Source organism: Cnephaeus nilssonii, assembly GCF_951640355.1.
Source record: "Cnephaeus nilssonii genome assembly, chromosome: 19".
Taxonomy (NCBI): domain Eukaryota; kingdom Metazoa; phylum Chordata; class Mammalia; order Chiroptera; family Vespertilionidae; genus Cnephaeus; species Cnephaeus nilssonii.
Genome location: NC_137090.1, coordinates 17821283 through 17839482, shown reverse-complemented (window position 1 = coordinate 17839482; position 18200 = coordinate 17821283). Strand labels below are relative to the sequence as shown.

The 18200-nt window shown below is 36.5% G+C and overlaps 1 protein-coding gene across 2 annotated transcripts in view; it reads left to right on the top strand.

Moving 5' to 3' along the window:
* HELZ (helicase with zinc finger) overlaps positions 1-18200 on the top strand; it is a 132068-nt gene that overhangs the window by 24184 nt on the left and 89684 nt on the right. For both annotated transcript variants that reach the window (XM_079796864.1, XM_079796865.1), the window contains exons 6-12: positions 3121-3245; positions 6174-6230; positions 9493-9544; positions 10919-10994; positions 12985-13183; positions 13645-13752; positions 14821-15118. In XM_079796864.1, coding sequence (XP_079652990.1) covers positions 3121-3245; positions 6174-6230; positions 9493-9544; positions 10919-10994; positions 12985-13183; positions 13645-13752; positions 14821-15118 — 915 coding nt within the window. The remainder of the gene's footprint in view (positions 1-3120; positions 3246-6173; positions 6231-9492; positions 9545-10918; positions 10995-12984; positions 13184-13644; positions 13753-14820; positions 15119-18200) is intronic.

The following is an 18200-nucleotide window of genomic DNA, read 5'->3' as shown; positions in this document are numbered from 1 at the left end:
ATAATAAAAGCCTAATATGCTAAGTGTCTGGTCGGCCATTCAACCAATCAAAGTGTAATATGCTAATGATATGCTAAGTCCACTCAACCGCTTGCTATGACGTGCACTGACCACCAGGGGGCAGATGCTCTGACCTGTAGGTTAACTTGCTGCTGGGGTCCAGCTGATCGGGACTGAGCAAGATGGTCTGGACACACCCTGGAACCCTCCTGCATCCCTCCTCAGCCCCGATCATGCACCGGCCCTGATCATGCACTGGTGGGGTCTCTAGGCCTGGCCTGCACCCTCTTGCAATCCAGACTAAGGGAACCCCCGCCCCCCGAAGTGCACGAATTCGTGCAGTGGGCCTCTAGTATGCAATAAGAGCTTAACTTTAATGCTCATTGCAAACCCAAGGAGATCATAACGATTTGTATGACCGGATTAAGGACCTAATATTGAAAGGAGCAAGGTAGCAGGGATTAAAAAAACAACAACGTATTACAGTATTTAAAGCTGAAATATTCAGCAGGTTCTAGGTATAGATTGCATTGAATAGTGTTAAGGCTTTTCATTTTCCAAAAGCATTTTATAAAGGAAACATTTTATCTATAAAAGTCCTTGGTAGGAAGGACACAATATGCCACAACAGCTGCAGCCCACATGTCCGAAGTGCTTATTTATTATAATGGGAAGAAAAGTGAGGGCAAGGGAAAAGGGTCGAGGCAGAGAAGAAGCATATTGGGGGAAAACCCAGATTTGGCCAGAGGGATACTGGTCAGAGATTTGCCCACAGTGTTCTTACTCTGGGTGATGTTATACTTTTTGATATTTATAAGAAATGGACATTTTACTCTTTAGTTAACACTTAGATTTACCAGTTGTACCGGTTAATAATGCGGATTTTGTAATCAAAGAAAACATGATAATTTCAAGAGAAACATCAAAAGTGCTTTATTCAAAGTAATGTCCATTGCTGGCTACACATTTCTCCCATCTTTCAGGTAATTTGTGGATACCGTCCCAATAGAACTTTTCTTGTTTTGAGGCAGACCATTCAGAGACCCAATTTTCCACTTCTTCTTATGTTTTGAAGTGCTGCTCAGAAAGTGTGTGTGCCATCAATCGGAACAAGTGGTAATCTGAAGGAGTAAGGTCTGGTGAATACAGCGGGTGGGTTAATACTTCCCAGGCAAGATCTTTTAACGTGTCTTTAGCTGGTTTTGAAGTGTGTGATGGTGCGTCATCATGAAGCAAAATTACTTTGCCTTGTCTTATGGCACATTCTTGTTGTTTCACGATCAAAGCGTGATTCAAATTGATTATTTGTTGTCGGTAGCAATCAATATTAACGGTTTCACCTGGTTTTAGAAGCTCATAATACACCACACCTAGCTCATAATACACCACACCTTCTTGATCCCACCAAACTCAGAGCATTGTCTTCTTTCCGAAGTGATTTGGCCTTGCAGTCGATTTTGATGGTTGACCTGGATCAACCCATGATTTGGTACATTTGGGATTCTCAAAATATATCCACTTTTCATTGTCAGTCACAATTCGATGCAAAAAGACTTTTCTTTCGTGCCGTTGAAGCAACATTTTACTGATGACTTTTCGGTTTCCCATTTGTCTTTTGTTCAGTTGATGTGGCACCCATTTTCCTTCCTTTAAAATCTTTTCCATTGCTTGTAAACTATCAGAAATTGTTTGCTGAGCAACTTCTTCTTTTTAAAAAAAAATATATTTTATTGATTTTTTACAGAGAGGAAGGGAGAGGGATAGTGAGTTAGAAACATCAATCAGCTGCCTCCTGCACACCTCCTACTGGGGATGTGCCCGCAACCTAGGTACATGCCCTTGACCGGAATCGAACCCAGGACCTTTCAGTCCGCAGGCCGACGCTCTATCCACCAAGCCAAACTGGTTAGGGCATGCTGAGCAACATTTAATCTTTCTGCAAGTTGTTTTTGAGTTTGACACGCCTCTTCATCCAATAATGCTTTAATTGTTGGTCTTCAAACTTTTTCAGTTGACCTGGATGTTCTTTGTCTTTCACATCAAAATCATCACTTTTAAAGCATTTAATCCAGCATTCACAAGTATCTTGAGATGGAGCATGTTCACCATAAGCTTCCTAAAGTATACAATAACTTTCAGTAGCAATTTTCTTCAAAATAAAATAATGAATTAAAACTTCCTGCAGATGCTCTTCTTTTGGCATGAAATTCGACATTTTTAAGCGTAAAGATATCTGTGATGTTAACACCTTCAGAAAATTTAACATATGAAGTTTTGAAGTTTGCTGTCAATACAACAAAATAGCATACATATCAAATCGCATATATATCTACATATGTGTATCTCCATCTATTGAAAAAAATCCGCATTATTAATTGATACACCTGGTAGGCCTTCCAATGTTTGGAGTCTGCTTATATATACTACTACTCCCGCCCCCAAATATATTTTTGGAAAATGAGATTTATTGCCAAATATTAAATGGCTGATATTTAGGACAGGAATTTATAAATTATAAATTTATATTCTCTTAAAATAATCTGTTTTAATTTTTTATTTTTGAAGTGTTGGTTCAGAGAATGTAATTATATCCAAGCAGTGAATGATTTCACTTTATTAATGACCGAAGGATTTAGTTTTTATTGTCGTTAAAATTTTCCTTTTGAAACATTTGGGAAAAATACTTTGGGCTAAGGGGAGTGAGGGAGGAAGCGGGGGGGGGGGGGGAGGGGAGAGAGAGAGAGAGAGAGAGAGAGAGAGAGAGAGAGAGAGAGAAACATTAATGAGAAAGCGCAACTTTGATTGATCGGCTGCCTCCTGTACGCCTACTACTGGGGATCAAGCCCATAACCCCTGCATGTGCCCTGACCAGGAATCAAACCAGCAACTTTTTGGTATACCATATGATGCCCAGTCAACTGAGCCACACTGGCCAGAGTTTTATTTTCTTGTCTTTATGCATGTCTTAGACAGAACTGAAGCATCACCCTTTCCTCTAGTACTTGAAGTTTTTCTTTTAGTGTATAAGAAGTCATGCCTGTGATAGTGTGCCAGTATTAAAATCAAGGAAGATATGTATTAAATGTCATGTGATTAACAATGGCTGTTCTTTTCTGATAGTGCTGGGAGAAGGACTGGCCAAGGGAGATGGTGCCTTTCAGGCAGTGCTTTGCTGCATGCAGCTGAAAGGAAAGCTTCAACTTGTATCCAACATTCTTGCCAAGTCACTGACAGGAGAGTCCCTGGTACGTTGATGAGCTCTAATTTTTTTTCAGTGCTTTAAAAAAAAAAAATTTATTGGGGTGGCTGGTTAACAAAATTATATAGTTTTCAAGTGTATAATTCTATGATTTGTCATCTATATATTGCATTGTGTGTTTACCACCCAAAGTCAAATCTCCTTCTGTCGCCATGTATTTGACCCCCTTTACCCTTTACTACACTACCCACTCCACGCCCTTTCCCTCTGGTAACCATCATACTGTTTGTGTCTATGAGTTTTTGTTTGTTTGATTGTCCTATTTGTTCATTTGTTGCTTTCAGTTTTATATTCCACATGTGAGTGAAATCATACAATAATGAATTCTAATTTTGAATGTCTGAAAAGAGATTCATGTATATGTCTCCTTAGGAATATTGTGGGGAAAAACAGTTAGTGTGCATTTTCTTCTACCAGAAATGAAGTTCATGGGTACCTTGAGATACTCATTTCTCTTCAACAAACTGATGTTTAACCATTGGATTCTTGTAGTTTGTGATAATATATATATATATATATATATATATATATATATATATATATATATATATGAATTGCAGGTGCTTTTTGAAACTTTGAAAGTATAGGATAGCTAAATCAGAACTTGAAAATATTTTTGGTTCTGTTATGTTTTAAAATTCTCCTGTGGATATATGATTTTATAGGGTCCTTAAATTTGGCCACTTATTTAATAAAATGTTTACATTTATCTAAACTATATAATAATTACTTTTATTTTTGAAGATGATATGGGTGTAAGTTGATATTCATGACCACTCTGATGGAGCTATTTAATTCTATTCAGACTTTGGGATTAATTTTTTTTATGTAGCATTTAATTTTCTAGAGCTTGTTTTTGGTTGACATAATTAAAAAACCATTTTTTGGAACTTTAGAGTTGGCAAGAAGATAGTTATACTATCTTCTTGTCTTCCAGTAAGATTGGAAGACAAGAAGATAGTATAACTCTTTTTTTCACCAGTTGGTAACTGTTATAAAATTCTCTGATATTTTTCAGGAATCATAATGAAAAACAGTGAAAAGTGAAAGCAAGGAAGTATATGTATACTGTGCTATATAGCATGAATTCCCTATTTTTTTTATTCTCTTATTCTTTTGAATTGATAGAAATTATGAAAATCTGGCATAAAGTTGTGTTTTTAATGGAAATAAATATATTTGGTGACAAAAAAGAATTTAGGCGAGTACTTAGTATACTGCTGAGGTAATGTAATGACTCATCTCAGAGAGTAGTTTATTTCTAAGGAATTATTGTGTAGTATATTGTTTAATTGATTTACCATTGCTTTTTGATTTCACCAAATTCACATTAAAGGTTAAATATACTAATATAGCAAAATGTTATAGCTCTGTAGTTCAAAGTAGGTGATAATATACCTCTGTTATTAAGAAAATTCTATCTTTAAGGAACTTTTTTATATAAGTTTAGCATATTGCACAGTTTTACCTGTTGGTTTTTTTTTTTAATATATTTTATTGATATTTTACAGAGAGGAAGGGAGAGGGAGAGAGAGTTAGAAACATTGATGAGAGAGAAACATCGATCAGCCGCCTCCTGCACACCCCCTACTGGGGATGTGCCCGCAACCAAGGTACATGCCCTTGACCGGAATCGAACCTGGGACCCTTCAGTCCACAGGCCGATGCTCTATCCACTGAGCCAAACCGGTTTCGGCCCTATTGGGTTTTTAAACTAGGAAGAAGTAAGTTGCCTTTAAATCTCAAGTGAAATTTGAATTTCAGAAGAGAGAATATTTTGCATATTTTCCTTTATCAGGTTTGTTAATGAGCCACTTTAAAGTGCTATCATTATTTTATGTGAATCTGATTGAATTAACCATTTTGCAAATATAAGATCACTAGTAACCTGGTGCACGAAATTCGTACACGGGGAGGGGTTCCCTCAGCCCAGCCTGCACCCTCTCCAACCGGGGACCCCTTGGGGGATGTCCCTCTCGCAATCTGGGACCACTGGCTCCTAACCGCACACCTGCCTGCCTGCCTGCCTGCCTGATCGCCCCTAGCTGCCTCTGCCTGCCTGCCTGATCGCCCCTAACTGTCCTCCCCTGCTGGCCTGGTTGCTCCCAACTGCCCTCCCCTGCCAGCCTGATCTCACCCAGTCTCTGTCTCTCTTTGTTTTTCTCAGCAGTCCTCCAGGCCTCCCTACCTCCCTGTCTCCCTCTTCCTCTTTCCCGGCTGGGAGGGGGCGGGGCCAGTGGGGGCTGCTCCACCCTCTGCCCGCCCTCCCTTCCATCCAGGCCTCTTCAGGCCCAGTCTGTTTTGTTTCCTCATTCTGAGGGAGGCTCCGAGAGTAGCTGGGAGGGAGGGAAAGGAAGGGAGAAAAGGCTGTGAGCTGGTGGGCGCTGTGTGTATCTGTGTGTGTGTGCAGTTGTGAGTGTGAGTGCCGGCCCTGCCTCCCCTGTCCCTGTTGCCACAAGTCCCCACCCACCAGAGCCTGCTGCGCGTGCAGCCTGGGCGTTATGTTGAGCCTCCAGTCGTTGTGGATGTGACAGACCCAGGGTTTTTATATATTAGGATTAGTTTTAGGGAAAAACATTTTTAAAAAAGTTTAAACTTATTTTTCTTTTCATTTATCCTATCTTGCTCTTTGGTGATACCCATTGTAAATATTTTATTGAATTGATTTTAAGCTCTTATGGAAGGTGAATACAGCGTTTTAGGGTACACTATATATTTTATTCTGTTAAATTAACCTTTTTAACTTTCCTTATAGATGGTTAACTTGATTATCATGATTAATGACAGGGGATGGAAGTGAGGAGTAGCATTGTTTTCTTTACAAATAAACCTTAGAAACAGTTAAGGAATTAAGTCCCCATAGTCAAGAACTAATATACTAATTGGTTTTTCCCTTTTTCATTTACCTTTTTAGAATGGGATGGTAACAAAAGATTTAACAAGACTAAAAACACTTCTCACAGAAACAGAGGTAAGACTATTTCAGTGTATTTCTTTGGAAAATTTAACTCACTCTGGCTAGTAAGTGTTTTGTATTAAATTTTGGAAAATCATTGAGCATTGGCTAAGACAGCAGGCTGTAAAGGTGGGGTGGTGGAACCTCCTGATCCTCTGTAACCCAGCTTGCAAGTCATATGCAAATATAGATATATGTAAAATTTTACTTTTAATATTTATAATACTGTGACATGTAAGGTCACAAATATCACTTGACTCTTATTTTGTGACTGTACTTTTGGAAATGATTTAGTTTTGTTTATAATTTCTTTTTAAAAAAATATCTATTATATTGATTTCAGAGAGGAAGGGAGAGGGAGAGAGAGATAGAAACATCAATGATGAGAGAGAATCATTGATCAGCTGCCTCCTGCATGCCCCCCACTGGGGACTGAGCCTGCAATCCAAGCATGTGCCCTTGACCAGAATTGAACCTGGGACCCTTCAGTCCATAGGCCGACACTCTATCCCCTGAGCCAAACCGGCAGTTTTGTTTATAATTTCTTTTCTATGTAACCAAAGTAGTATTCTTTTGGTTAGTGAACTGAAATTATTTTTAAAAATCCATCTAGAAAAAATTAACAAACAATGCTTCCCTTATTTATTATTGCATATGACATCCAAAAATAACAACAATTTTTATTTAAAGATTGGGCTGAGCTGGTATTTAACTTGTAAATGCTAGTGGATGAGGATAAAGACATGGAACTGAGGGCTAGCTAATGCGAACAAAAACAATACATATTAGTTAGTAAAATTTAAAATATCAAATCAATAGATTTGATGGTGAATTTATAGGAATTCTAGCAATATGAAATTTGGTTGCTTTCCCTGAAGGCATCAATGAAGACTGAAGATCATAAGCTAATTCATTTTGCCCTTCTGTCTTGGGACCTGAGCACATTAAAAAAACAACAACCAAACCTTCCTCTCTCTCTCTCTCTCTCTCTCTCTCTCTCTCTCTCTCTCTCTCTCTCTCTCTCTCTCTCTCTCACCAGCTCTGAGGTTGTGTGTTTGAGACCCTCCCAGCCTGCAAGTTGTAGTGTCAGCTCAGGCTTCCACTGCCCCTTCGCAGACCATTGCAGATGCTGACTTGGGAAATGCACCGTGTGTTTTTCCCTTCTAACAATTAACAATCATAAATGTTTTAGCCTTCATTTTATGACCAAACATTTTATGCCCATCTTTTTTGCATATTTGATAAATATTTTAGAGGGGGATCTTTAAATTCATACTTGAAGTCAAGTTTTAGTTTTTATATTTATACACTAGAGGCCCGATGCATGAAATTTGTGCAAGAGTAGGCCTTCCTTCCCCCGGCTGCCGGCACCGGCTTCTCTCTGGCACCCGGGACCCGGGCTTTCCTGTGGCCGCTGGCAGGCACCTGGGAAACTGGGCTTCCTTCGCAGCCTCAGCTTCATCCGAAAGGTTGTCCGGAAGGATATCCAGAAAGACGTCTGGTCTGATTAGCATATTATGCTTTTATTCTTATAGATTCTGTGTAGATGGAATCATTTTTTAAGGGCAGGTGTGGGACTATGGCATTTAGAACTTGCTCATAAAATTTGAAGAGATCTTTTAATGTATCTTTTCTTGTGAGAATAGAATCCTTATAGTGTTAGCAATTACAACTGATTTGTTAGCGTATGCATTCTTATATACAGTCCTCATTTTACAAAAAGAAAGGGTTGTCTTTAAAAACTTATTAGTAAGCAGTGTTGAGAATAAGAAGGCATTTTCCAGTAGAGTTATTATAGTGATTCAGTTCCAGCCCAATCTAGAAAGTCCAATTTAATTAACAACATGTGAATTATAGTGATATTATTGTTTCAGTTATACCCAATTAGCATTTATGACATTCTTTCTATGGTACAAGACATTCCAAATTTCACCTTGGGATATCATTTCTTCCTCCTGATTCAGTTCAGCATTTACTGTGTGCCTATGCTGTTCAAGGTTCTGTGGGTTTTGGAAAGCTGAGATATTAATGAAAAACAATCTGATGGACCAGTATGAGATGCACAAGCTACTGTACCCAGAGGGCAGCCTGTGGTTAGTAAGTGCTGTATAATGGAAGTACAGGCAGGGAAAGAAGAAGTGAACACTCTGTGGGGAAACCAGGGAGGCAAGAATGTGGGAACTGAGGTCAAAGGACGGAAGGAGCTAAGTGAAGACCCAGAGGTGACTTGGTGCAGGGTAAGATTGGCAGTCAGTTGGTTCAAGGATAGATGAGACAGGTAGTAATGAGGGCCTTACCTAGGACGTGGCAGTGGGAATAGAGATTATAAGAGACATTCTACACCTGGTTGGGCAGGATTCGGAGAATACTCAGAACAGGACAGAAGAGGAAGAGTTTAAGATGATTTTCTTAATTTCAGTCTTGCTCTTTGGGGAAGATGAGTCTATGAACTTGAAATAAGGAGCGGAGAAAGAGGATGAGATTTGCAGTAAAGTTGATGAATTTTGTTTTGGACATATTGTGTTCGAAGTGCATCTACCCATTCATCCACCATTTACTGAGTACCCAGTATGTGCCGGATCGCCTGTGCGGGGCGGGACCGTAAAGGGGCAGTTGCAGGCCTTTGACAGTGATCTGTACATGGCTGGCAGTGATCAGCATGTAAAATGGTGAGGAATAGTTAATGGAAAGTGCTATGGCTGGCACTCAGTTGGAATTGTGGGTGTGGAGCTTAAAGTAATCTTAGAGCCAAAGAGACAGATTGAGGATTTATCTGCATCAAGGGAGTCAAGAAAACCAGCAAGTCAGAGTGAGTGGGTCCCTGCCGTGGTCTCCATTGTGGAAAAGGGCTCATCCCCTAGTGAGGGGGACTTAGCAGGATGTGCTCTGAGGCCCCCAACTGGTGCTCCGCTTGATACAGGAGAAAAGGCTAGCTGGTCCTTCTCTGGTTGTTTGGAAGAGGAGAGCGAAAAGAGTAAGTGGATGGAAGGCGCTACTCTGTGGGTTCCAGATTGGGGACTTAGACCTTTGTTCTTTGGCTACCAGGTAATTTTTATGTAGGAAATCTTATCAGTTTCCTTATTGAGGGCCACACAATTACTGTTTTCTGTGTTTAAATACAGTTTAACATAGAGCAAAACATATCTGAGATATTAATGTTAAATTTTTCTAAATGTTCAGACTTAACCTTTAAAAAATATTGAAAATGTCCAAGTTTAATTCGACATCAACTGGATATTTCTTATTATAAAAGTACCTTTCATTTCAAAAATTGCAGACAGCAACTAGTAACGTCCTCTCTGGATATCATGTGGAAGATTTAGAAGAGGGTAAGTACCAAACTCTGCGTAACTTCTAGTAACTGTGATCTGGACATTGCTTTTTTATTGATTATTGGGAAGAAATTTACTGAGTTACAGTACATGGAAGTGCAGTTGTAGGAGAGAATATAAAAATAAAAAAATTTAATTCTAAAAAATGTGTGTATGAAAGCAATTCTTTTCACTGGCCCTTTTCCTTAGAATAATGAAGTAATGATGGTATAAGGTAGCTCTAGAAGTTATCTATTTCATTTTCTTGCCTCCACATAGTTTAAAACTCATTCTTAGCAGTCCTTAGGGGTGGGGGGGTCTTTCATTCTCTCTCTCTCCCAGGCTAGTACAATTAATACTTTTTGGAAGTTCTAATCTGTAAACAGAGTTGTTCCTGCCACCACTAAAATCTTCTCTTGCCAGAGGAAAGGGAAGAGAGACCAGCTTTCACTGAGTGCTTGCTGGATACTGTGGATGGCTGTAGTGGCTTTCACCAAATGTGTAATGATTTCTTAGAGCCCTTCCCCATCTTTTTGAGAGGCGATGAAACTGATATTTATTAAGGTCCAGTAATTTCCTTAGTCACACAGCTAGTAAGGGATGAAACCCAGCTCTAAATTCAACCTGGCTGAATATCTATATTTTTTGGTGGGGCAGGGAGGCACAGTGACTCATGAGGGTTAGGTATAGGTAATGGCTCTGAGGTCCTTGGAAACTTGTCCTGCTCAGCCTCTGTAACTCTAGTCTTTTCTCGCTGAAGCCCTGTTTTCCCTGACTTATTATATTCTAAACAAATAAAAGCTCATTGTATTCAGAAGTAAACATGTTATTTTTTTTTAGCTCCTACCTTAGAATTCAACTTTTTGAACTTTATTTCAGTTGTAAAAAAGGATTACTTTCTGCAAAGGACATGTCAGACAGATCCCGAGGAACATGGGTAGTGACGGGAAACTTCTTCTCACTCAGTATGCAGTACTGGCATTTGTTTTCTAAAATTTCCTCCCAGGATACATAATTTTCTCATTCCTGAAGTATTCCTAATAGTGACACATCTCATACTTGAAAAATGATAAACATGCCAACATTCCCCCTGTTAGTTGTTTGAAAGAGACTGCACTGGAAATATGCCCACCAGTTGCTAGGGTAGAGTCAGGGTCATAGATTTGACTTAGCTGCTTGGTAATTGCTTCTTCAGTGATTTTTAAGTTTCTTATGGTTGATTTAACTCACTTGATTGGTCAATTACTTTTTTGCTAGAGGCAAGTATATCATGTTCTTTTTACATCATCTGGGATGATGTGTGTGGAGGGTTTATAGAATTTTTTACACATTAAAATATCAGAATTATTAGCAAGCCTCAAATGATAAGACTATATCCTGATTACTCTCTAGGATCTTGTAATGGTTGGCATTTCCGCCCACCACCTAGGGGAATCACAAGCAGCGAGGAATATACTTTGTGTAAAAGGTAACGTGAATTTTTTTTTTAAACCCATGACATGTTTTTATTCAAAGGATAGTTAATTTTCCTTCACTTTTTCAAAGAAAATAAGTGAAGGAAGAAGTATAATGATTGAGTAAAATGGTTTATTTTCAATTTGAAACAGAAGCCATAATGGTCATTATCATTAAAAAAATAAAAATCAAAGCCATATTGATGAGTCTTTTGTTAATTACAAAAACAATGATATAAATGGAGATTGTTTAGAAGTCTCTTATAATACCAGTTGGATTAATATGACTGAATTTAATTGCTAATCACTTGCTTATGTGAAATTTATCTGTTATGGTCATTTAAATTACTTTATATAAACTGAAATAGAAGATAAAATAGATGAAGAATTGTTAAATTATTTTAATAAACTTTTAAAAATATACTGTCTTCATGTAATCCTTATAAAGAATTTGAGTAATTTATATTTGAAGGGCTAACCTTTCAGAACTTAATAATTACGTATTGAGTGGAAAGAATTATTAGTCACATTTAGAAAGGTGAACCCTTCAGTTCTTTTTATAAGCACTGGTACCTAGTGGGATTTTAGATATAAAATCTCATTACTCTAGATTGCTTTTGATAATGAAGAAAACTTGATATGTAATGTTAATGATTGAATAGTTAAGACATCAGATTTGATTTTATAGTAGAAATAAACTAAGTAGTGAATTTTGAAAATCCTGGTGGCATCCTGTTGTAGGAGAGGTAGAACACAATCCGTTATGCAAAGGAAGTGTAAGAAAATTTATAGTCCAAATGAGAATATCCAATCTTCAGTTTCTAGGGAAATAATTTAAAACACAGCAGTAGAAAGTTAAGGAAATATTTGGCTCACTAAGACATACGTAAGAAAAACAAATGCATGATTTTAAAGATGTTTTATGACGTATAAGAGAACTTCATAAGTAGTACAATTTAAGTTCAAGTGCTTTGTGTATCATCAAGAAAAGCTTTATATATACTCATCTTTTCAAATAAGGTGAGCCATTTGTTAACTTAAATTGTGCTGTGGTTCATTTTGTATTTCTTACTATCCATATTTTACCAGTTGAAAAACTATGGTATAATATCACTCTTGTCTTCATTTTGCTATTTATAGTTTAAATTTTTAAATCATAAATAAGATGCTTTATTTTATTATGCTTCAATCATTTAAAAATCGGCTGGATCCATAATTCTGCAGGGTATTTAAAACTTAAAAAAAAGATCAAAATCTTGCATTTTTATCAGTTTTTGACTGAATTGTCAGTTTAATTTTTTGAGTTATAAACACTGAGAGACTATTAATTCTATAACCTTTAAAATGAACATTTATGAATTTAGGTATTGAAGAATGTAATCTCTTGAATTGTGATTCTAATATAAAACTTTTATTCTTTAAAATTTCAAGCAAATTAATATAGTCCAATATTTTCAATGAGATATTGGTAATAGTAATATAGAAAAGAGTAAAAGTAAAAAGTAGAAGCCTTAAAAATGCTAATTTACTGATATAGTAAAGTTTTTCCAGAATGAAATTCTTTGTGGACATTTTCTTTAGGTTGTATCATTTTGGGGAGTAGGGCATACCTGTGTTTGACGAACTAATCCACTTGATGTCAGTGTTGCTGTAAAAAATGCTGCTCTAAGAGGACCTAATAGAGTTGTTACATCACGAAGGAAGCTACCTTTCCAGTGATGGCTTTTGTGGGTGGGGTGGTTATGATTATGCTCTGCTTTAGCACCCCCTTACTCTCAAGGAGAAGGTCAGTTAATAATGGGGAGTTGCTGTTTTGACGAACTGTTGTAAATGTTCTCTAAACCTCTCCTTCCTCATCTGTGCAAGACACTGTGATAAATATGGCCTTTCAAGAGACTAAGTTTTATTTTTGTTATTGAAGAGTTGGAGGGAAAATGCTGAAAGTTTATCTTTTAAATGGTCCAACAAAGTATATGATAAAACAGTCTTTCCTATTCTACTTAGATTTTTAGAGCAAGGAATCTGTAGGTATGGTGCCCAGTGTACTTCAGCACATTCCCAGGAAGAACTAGCAGAATGGCAGAAAAGATATGCTTCACGGTTGATAAAATTGAAACAGCAAAACGAGAATAAACAGTTCTCAGGCAGTTACATGGAAACCTTGATAGAAAAGTGGATGAATTCATTATCTCCTGAGAAAGTGGTGAGGAAAATAAACTGCATTTGTTTGTTTGTTTGTTTTAAATAATGATTTTGTTGGAGTCTTGACTTTATTTTGTGCTATATTTTGGTTTATTTCATTATCCTCTATATGAAGAACTTGATTCTTGAAAAAGTGTTTTTAGTAGCAAAAGTAGAGCTATTTGCTAAAAAATAAAGAGTAAAACTAAGCCGTTTGTTTGGAGATTTGCAGGTATTATATTAATTTATTTTCATTCAGTGAGTTTTTACTGCCATTTTTTTTGTTTGTTTTCTATGTCTCTTATTTTAGCTTTATTGTATTTTGTAAGAACAAAAAAACTGAAAATTAATGTATAAGACACTTAGCTTTGTAAACAGTTCCATCACATCTTACTATTGACATTTAATGTATTGAGTATGCCAGAAGTTTTGTATGAGCTTTTAGGAATGGAAATGTTAACGTTATTTGCTCTCTGTTTTCAGCTTAGTGAATGTGTAGAAGGAGTAAAGGTAGAGCATAATCCTGATCTGACGGTTACTGTCAACACCAAAAAGTCTCATCAGACATGGACTTTTGCTCTCACCTGTAAGGTATGAATTTTGTGCTACTCAAATAATGTAAATTTTTTCCATTTTTCTTAAAACTTTTTTGACCTTTAAATCTCTGTGTTAAAAGAGCATTGAAAATGTTTTAATCTAAGTACATTTTAACGTAGGTTCTATGTTCTTCTAACATGTATTTCTGTATTTTGATTATTAAAGGTACAATTTTTGTTTTAGATTTTGAGATAAAATCTTTCTAGATGTTTTGATGCTTGCTCATTTATTTATTGATTTGGTAAAGAGGTCTTCGATTTGTTGTCTTCCAAACTTGGAACATGGGATGGGGTTCATGGCTTATAATTCACTATTTAAAAATCGAATTGTTTAATCTGGCAGTTCTAAGATCTTAAAATAATGGCAACTTATTTTTACATTTGATTTGATGAAATCACAAATTCTATAATAATGGGGTTTTAAAATGAGACATTTCACAGTACATCCCATCTTGAAGTAAAATATTCAAACTTTAAGAATGAAGCAAAGTAAACATTTCTGTAAATATACGCAGTGGAAAAGTTTGTATACTTTTTGGTGGCGTTTCTTCCACTGTACCATCTGCAACTTGGGGTGAAAAATCTGGGAACATTTAGCTTCAGCCTTGAACCCAATCCAGTACTTTCAGGGGTAACTGCCCACCTGTGAAGACTTCCTACTTGAGGATAGGTAAAACTTTTTTAGGCCAAGGGCATGGAAAGTTGGATGTCGATGGTCATACAGAGTGATAGCCTTTGCCACAGTGAAAGGTGAACATATCACAGAAAAGAGCAGGGTAGCTAGTGATGTAGCATAAATATATCATTTAAAAAAAATTTCAGCTTTATTGAAGTATAATTGACATCATAAATATATTATTTTTTAACAACATATTTTTAAAAAATCATTCTGATTTTTTTTTTTTCTTAAATGGCTTATGAGCACAATTTGTATTTTTAACATATTATCCTAGAAGCATGGGAAAGTAAAATTCCCTTATGGAAATATTTTTGTTGAAGAGCCCAATTACAATTGAATTTTTCACCCCCTTGTACTCAATGAATTATTTTAACTTCCTTGTAGCCTGCAAGAATGCTGTATCGTGTAGCATTGCTTTATGATGCTCATCGTCCTCATTTTAGTATCATTGCAATATCTGCCGGAGATAGTACTACCCAGGTATCACAAGAAGTCCCAGAAAACTGTCAAGAATGGATAGGAGGAAAGATGGCCCAAAATGGATTAGATCATTACGTGTATAAAGTCGGGATAGCATTTAACACAGAAATATTTGGAACTTTTCGCCAAACCATAGTTTTCGACTTTGGATTGGAACCAGTACTCATGCAAAGAGTAATGATTGATGCAGCTTCTACAGAAGGTAATATTTAGACTTTTTTCCCCTGATACGATGTATTAAAAGAGACTCTTATAACTACATTGAAAGATATGTATTGGCCCCTCTATGTTCCATGGATAGGGAGGGAATAATTAGGAAAAAAAAATCTCAAATGAATTGACTCATTTACTATGTAATAGGATTACAATGGTTCACTTTATGCCCTTTCTCTTTATACAGTCATCAGGCAAAGCTTGTATGAGTAGATGATCAGGTCTGTCTTGGTCTCCCAACTTAATTTTTAAAGTAGGATGATTTTAGCACAATAAAACCTTTTAATATTGCTTTGGGTAGAGTATAATTTTAATGGTAATCGTGAGTACACTTACAGTGTCTATTTTCATGTTTGACTGACTGTCCAATTAACTTTGATGATGTTAGTGCATTATCTCTGAATGAAAAGTCCTAAATATAAGCTTTCATAAGTTGGTTTTGTACATTCACTAGTGTAAAGGAGACCCAATTGCCTTTGCATCCAGGTGCCATTGGGTAGAAGTCCCTGGCTTCAACATGTAAGCACCTGTAGAAGACGATGAATTTCCTTGTACATTACCATATTGCTGCATACACCTAAATATTATGTCAAAATCCAAAAGGAAAGGTCACATTAACCTACATTTCTTTGGCGCTTGGTAGGATATATAGGTGCTTTATTTTATTTACCTAACGCTAAGTATTTAACAAGCACTCATGTAGCAGAGCTGTATGAAACTTGCTTTGGTATTGACTGTAACTCACCATATTGGGGAGGATGTTTTTTCCTTTGTACCCCCGTCCCTTTTATAAGAACTAAAATTTGTTTTTTTCATGAGCAAATGCTAGGATTTAACTTTTTGGACATAGCGAACAGGTGGAATTGGTTCTGTCTCCTTTACTTTAGCTGCTGGTAAGGTTAAAGCAACATTTGTGTCCAAATTGAACAATTAGGCATTACTCTCTTGTATATATGCTAATTATTCCCCAGACTCATTCCTCCTTGATTTCCCACTTACTTTGATTTCTTTTACTTGTTTTTATTCTGCTGTATTTTGTTTTTGTCATCTTAGTAATCTTTGAAATCAAAATGTTATTTCCTGTAGCCAAATAGCTATGATCATTGACAAAATGAAAATATTTGGTTTATATTTACTAATATAAATTCTTTTTCTGTAAAGGGCCAGATAGACAATATGTAGGTGAATGGGTGTAACTGTATTACAGTAAAACTATTTTCAGTAACACAGCAGGCTGGATTTGTCTTGCATACTGTGGTTTGCCTATTCCTGTACTAGTAAGTTGCTTTTAGAGACTAGAACTTGAGATAACTAGGGAGCACCCTTTTTCAATCATAAGGAGATTTAAATCAAGAGAGAGCAACATGTATCCCTTCCTCAAATAGAACTCTGAAAAGATGTGTTGGCTTACATGGTTGTATTTTAAAAGTTTGCTTTTAGATTGGTGTATTGTAACTCATGACTCATTTCTCATAGAAATAGTTTGTGTTGTCAAGAATCTGTACTAGCTAATAAAAGCTTGTTTAATGGTATAAAGCGTTAAATGTCTGAAGAGGATCTCAGGCACCCAGAAAGAGGATTGAGGTTACTTTGGCTACTTTTCCTCAGATATGTTCTACTTTTCTAGTTGGAGAAAAAGAGCAGTGGACAGACTTCAGAGTCAAATAAAATTGGATTTGAATCCTGATTTTCTACTTGTTACCTGTGTGACCCTGGGCAGAGTACTTAACAATACTATAGCCCCCCTTTTTAAAAATAATACTATTAAGTGACCTCTTTGCAGTTTGATATCTTTGCCTATTTTTTTAAATGAGTACTTAAGAAATATGTTTTTATTGATTTCAGAGAGAGGAAGGGAGAGGAAAGAGGAATAGAAACATCAGTGATGAAAGAGAATCATTGATCAGCTGCTTCCTGCACTTCCCCTGCTGGGGATTGAGCCAGTACTTCCCACAGTCTGGGCATCGAACTGTGACCTCCTGGTTCATGGGTAGACACAATCACTGAGCCCCACCAGCCAGGCAGCCTATTTTCTTTTAAACAAGGTTTTACTTCTGTGTAGTTAAGGAAAATAATTGAGAAAAGTTAAATATTTTCTTGAACTAATTTGGGTACATTGAAACAGTTTCACATAATGAAATTTGTTCTTCAAGGACAGGAAAAGTAAATTTACAAGAGAACAGTACAAAATGTGCAAAATATATTTTACTAGAGGCCCAATGCATGGAATTCGTGCAAGGGGCTCGGCCCTCGCAGCTCTGGCTGCCTTGGCCCTCGCAGCTCCGGCTTCGTCTGGAAGGTCGTCTGGAAGGTCTTCTGGACTGTCGTTCTGCTGTTCGGTCTAATTAGCATATTAGCTCTTTATTTTATAGGATGATATGAGATTTTAATATTATAAAAAGGAAAACTTAAATCTAGGTTTAGACAAGCTGGGTGACATTAGGTTGATTATTTTGTCATTGCTTAAATTAGCTGACCTGGTTGTACTAATGTTCTTTGTCAGATATTTTTTAAATTCTTTTTTTTTAAAAAAAATCTTCATTGTTGAGCCTATTACATATGTCACCTTTCCCCCACTCACTTTTATACTGTTAAAATTGATGTCATTGAATATCTTGATGTTTTTTGTTAAATTCTTAAATTTTTTATTGTGTGACTATATTTGTTTCAGTGTGACTGTGTACAGAGTCCCAACAGAATTTTGGAGAAATGAAAGTAGGACATAAACAACAATATTTGTTTCCTGCGTCTATCTTAGTACTAGTTAGTGTTTTTTGATTATTATAGCAGAATGCTTGTCAGCAAAAAAATTGAGGGCAAGCGATTTGTTTATGTGAAATCACAATTTTATAAAACATTCTGAAATAGTTAAAATGTAAAATGGGAGTCTTCCATTTTTATCTTTTCCTGGAATATTTGTGTGGAGAACATTCAGAGACATTGAGAGCAAAGAACTTCTTTGTTATATTGGTGACAGTGTAACTGACAGTCTGGCTGATTTCACCTCTAGCCTCAGCCAGTTCATTATTTGATTTTCCTTGGCCTAGAATTCTGAGAAAAGTGTTATTCCG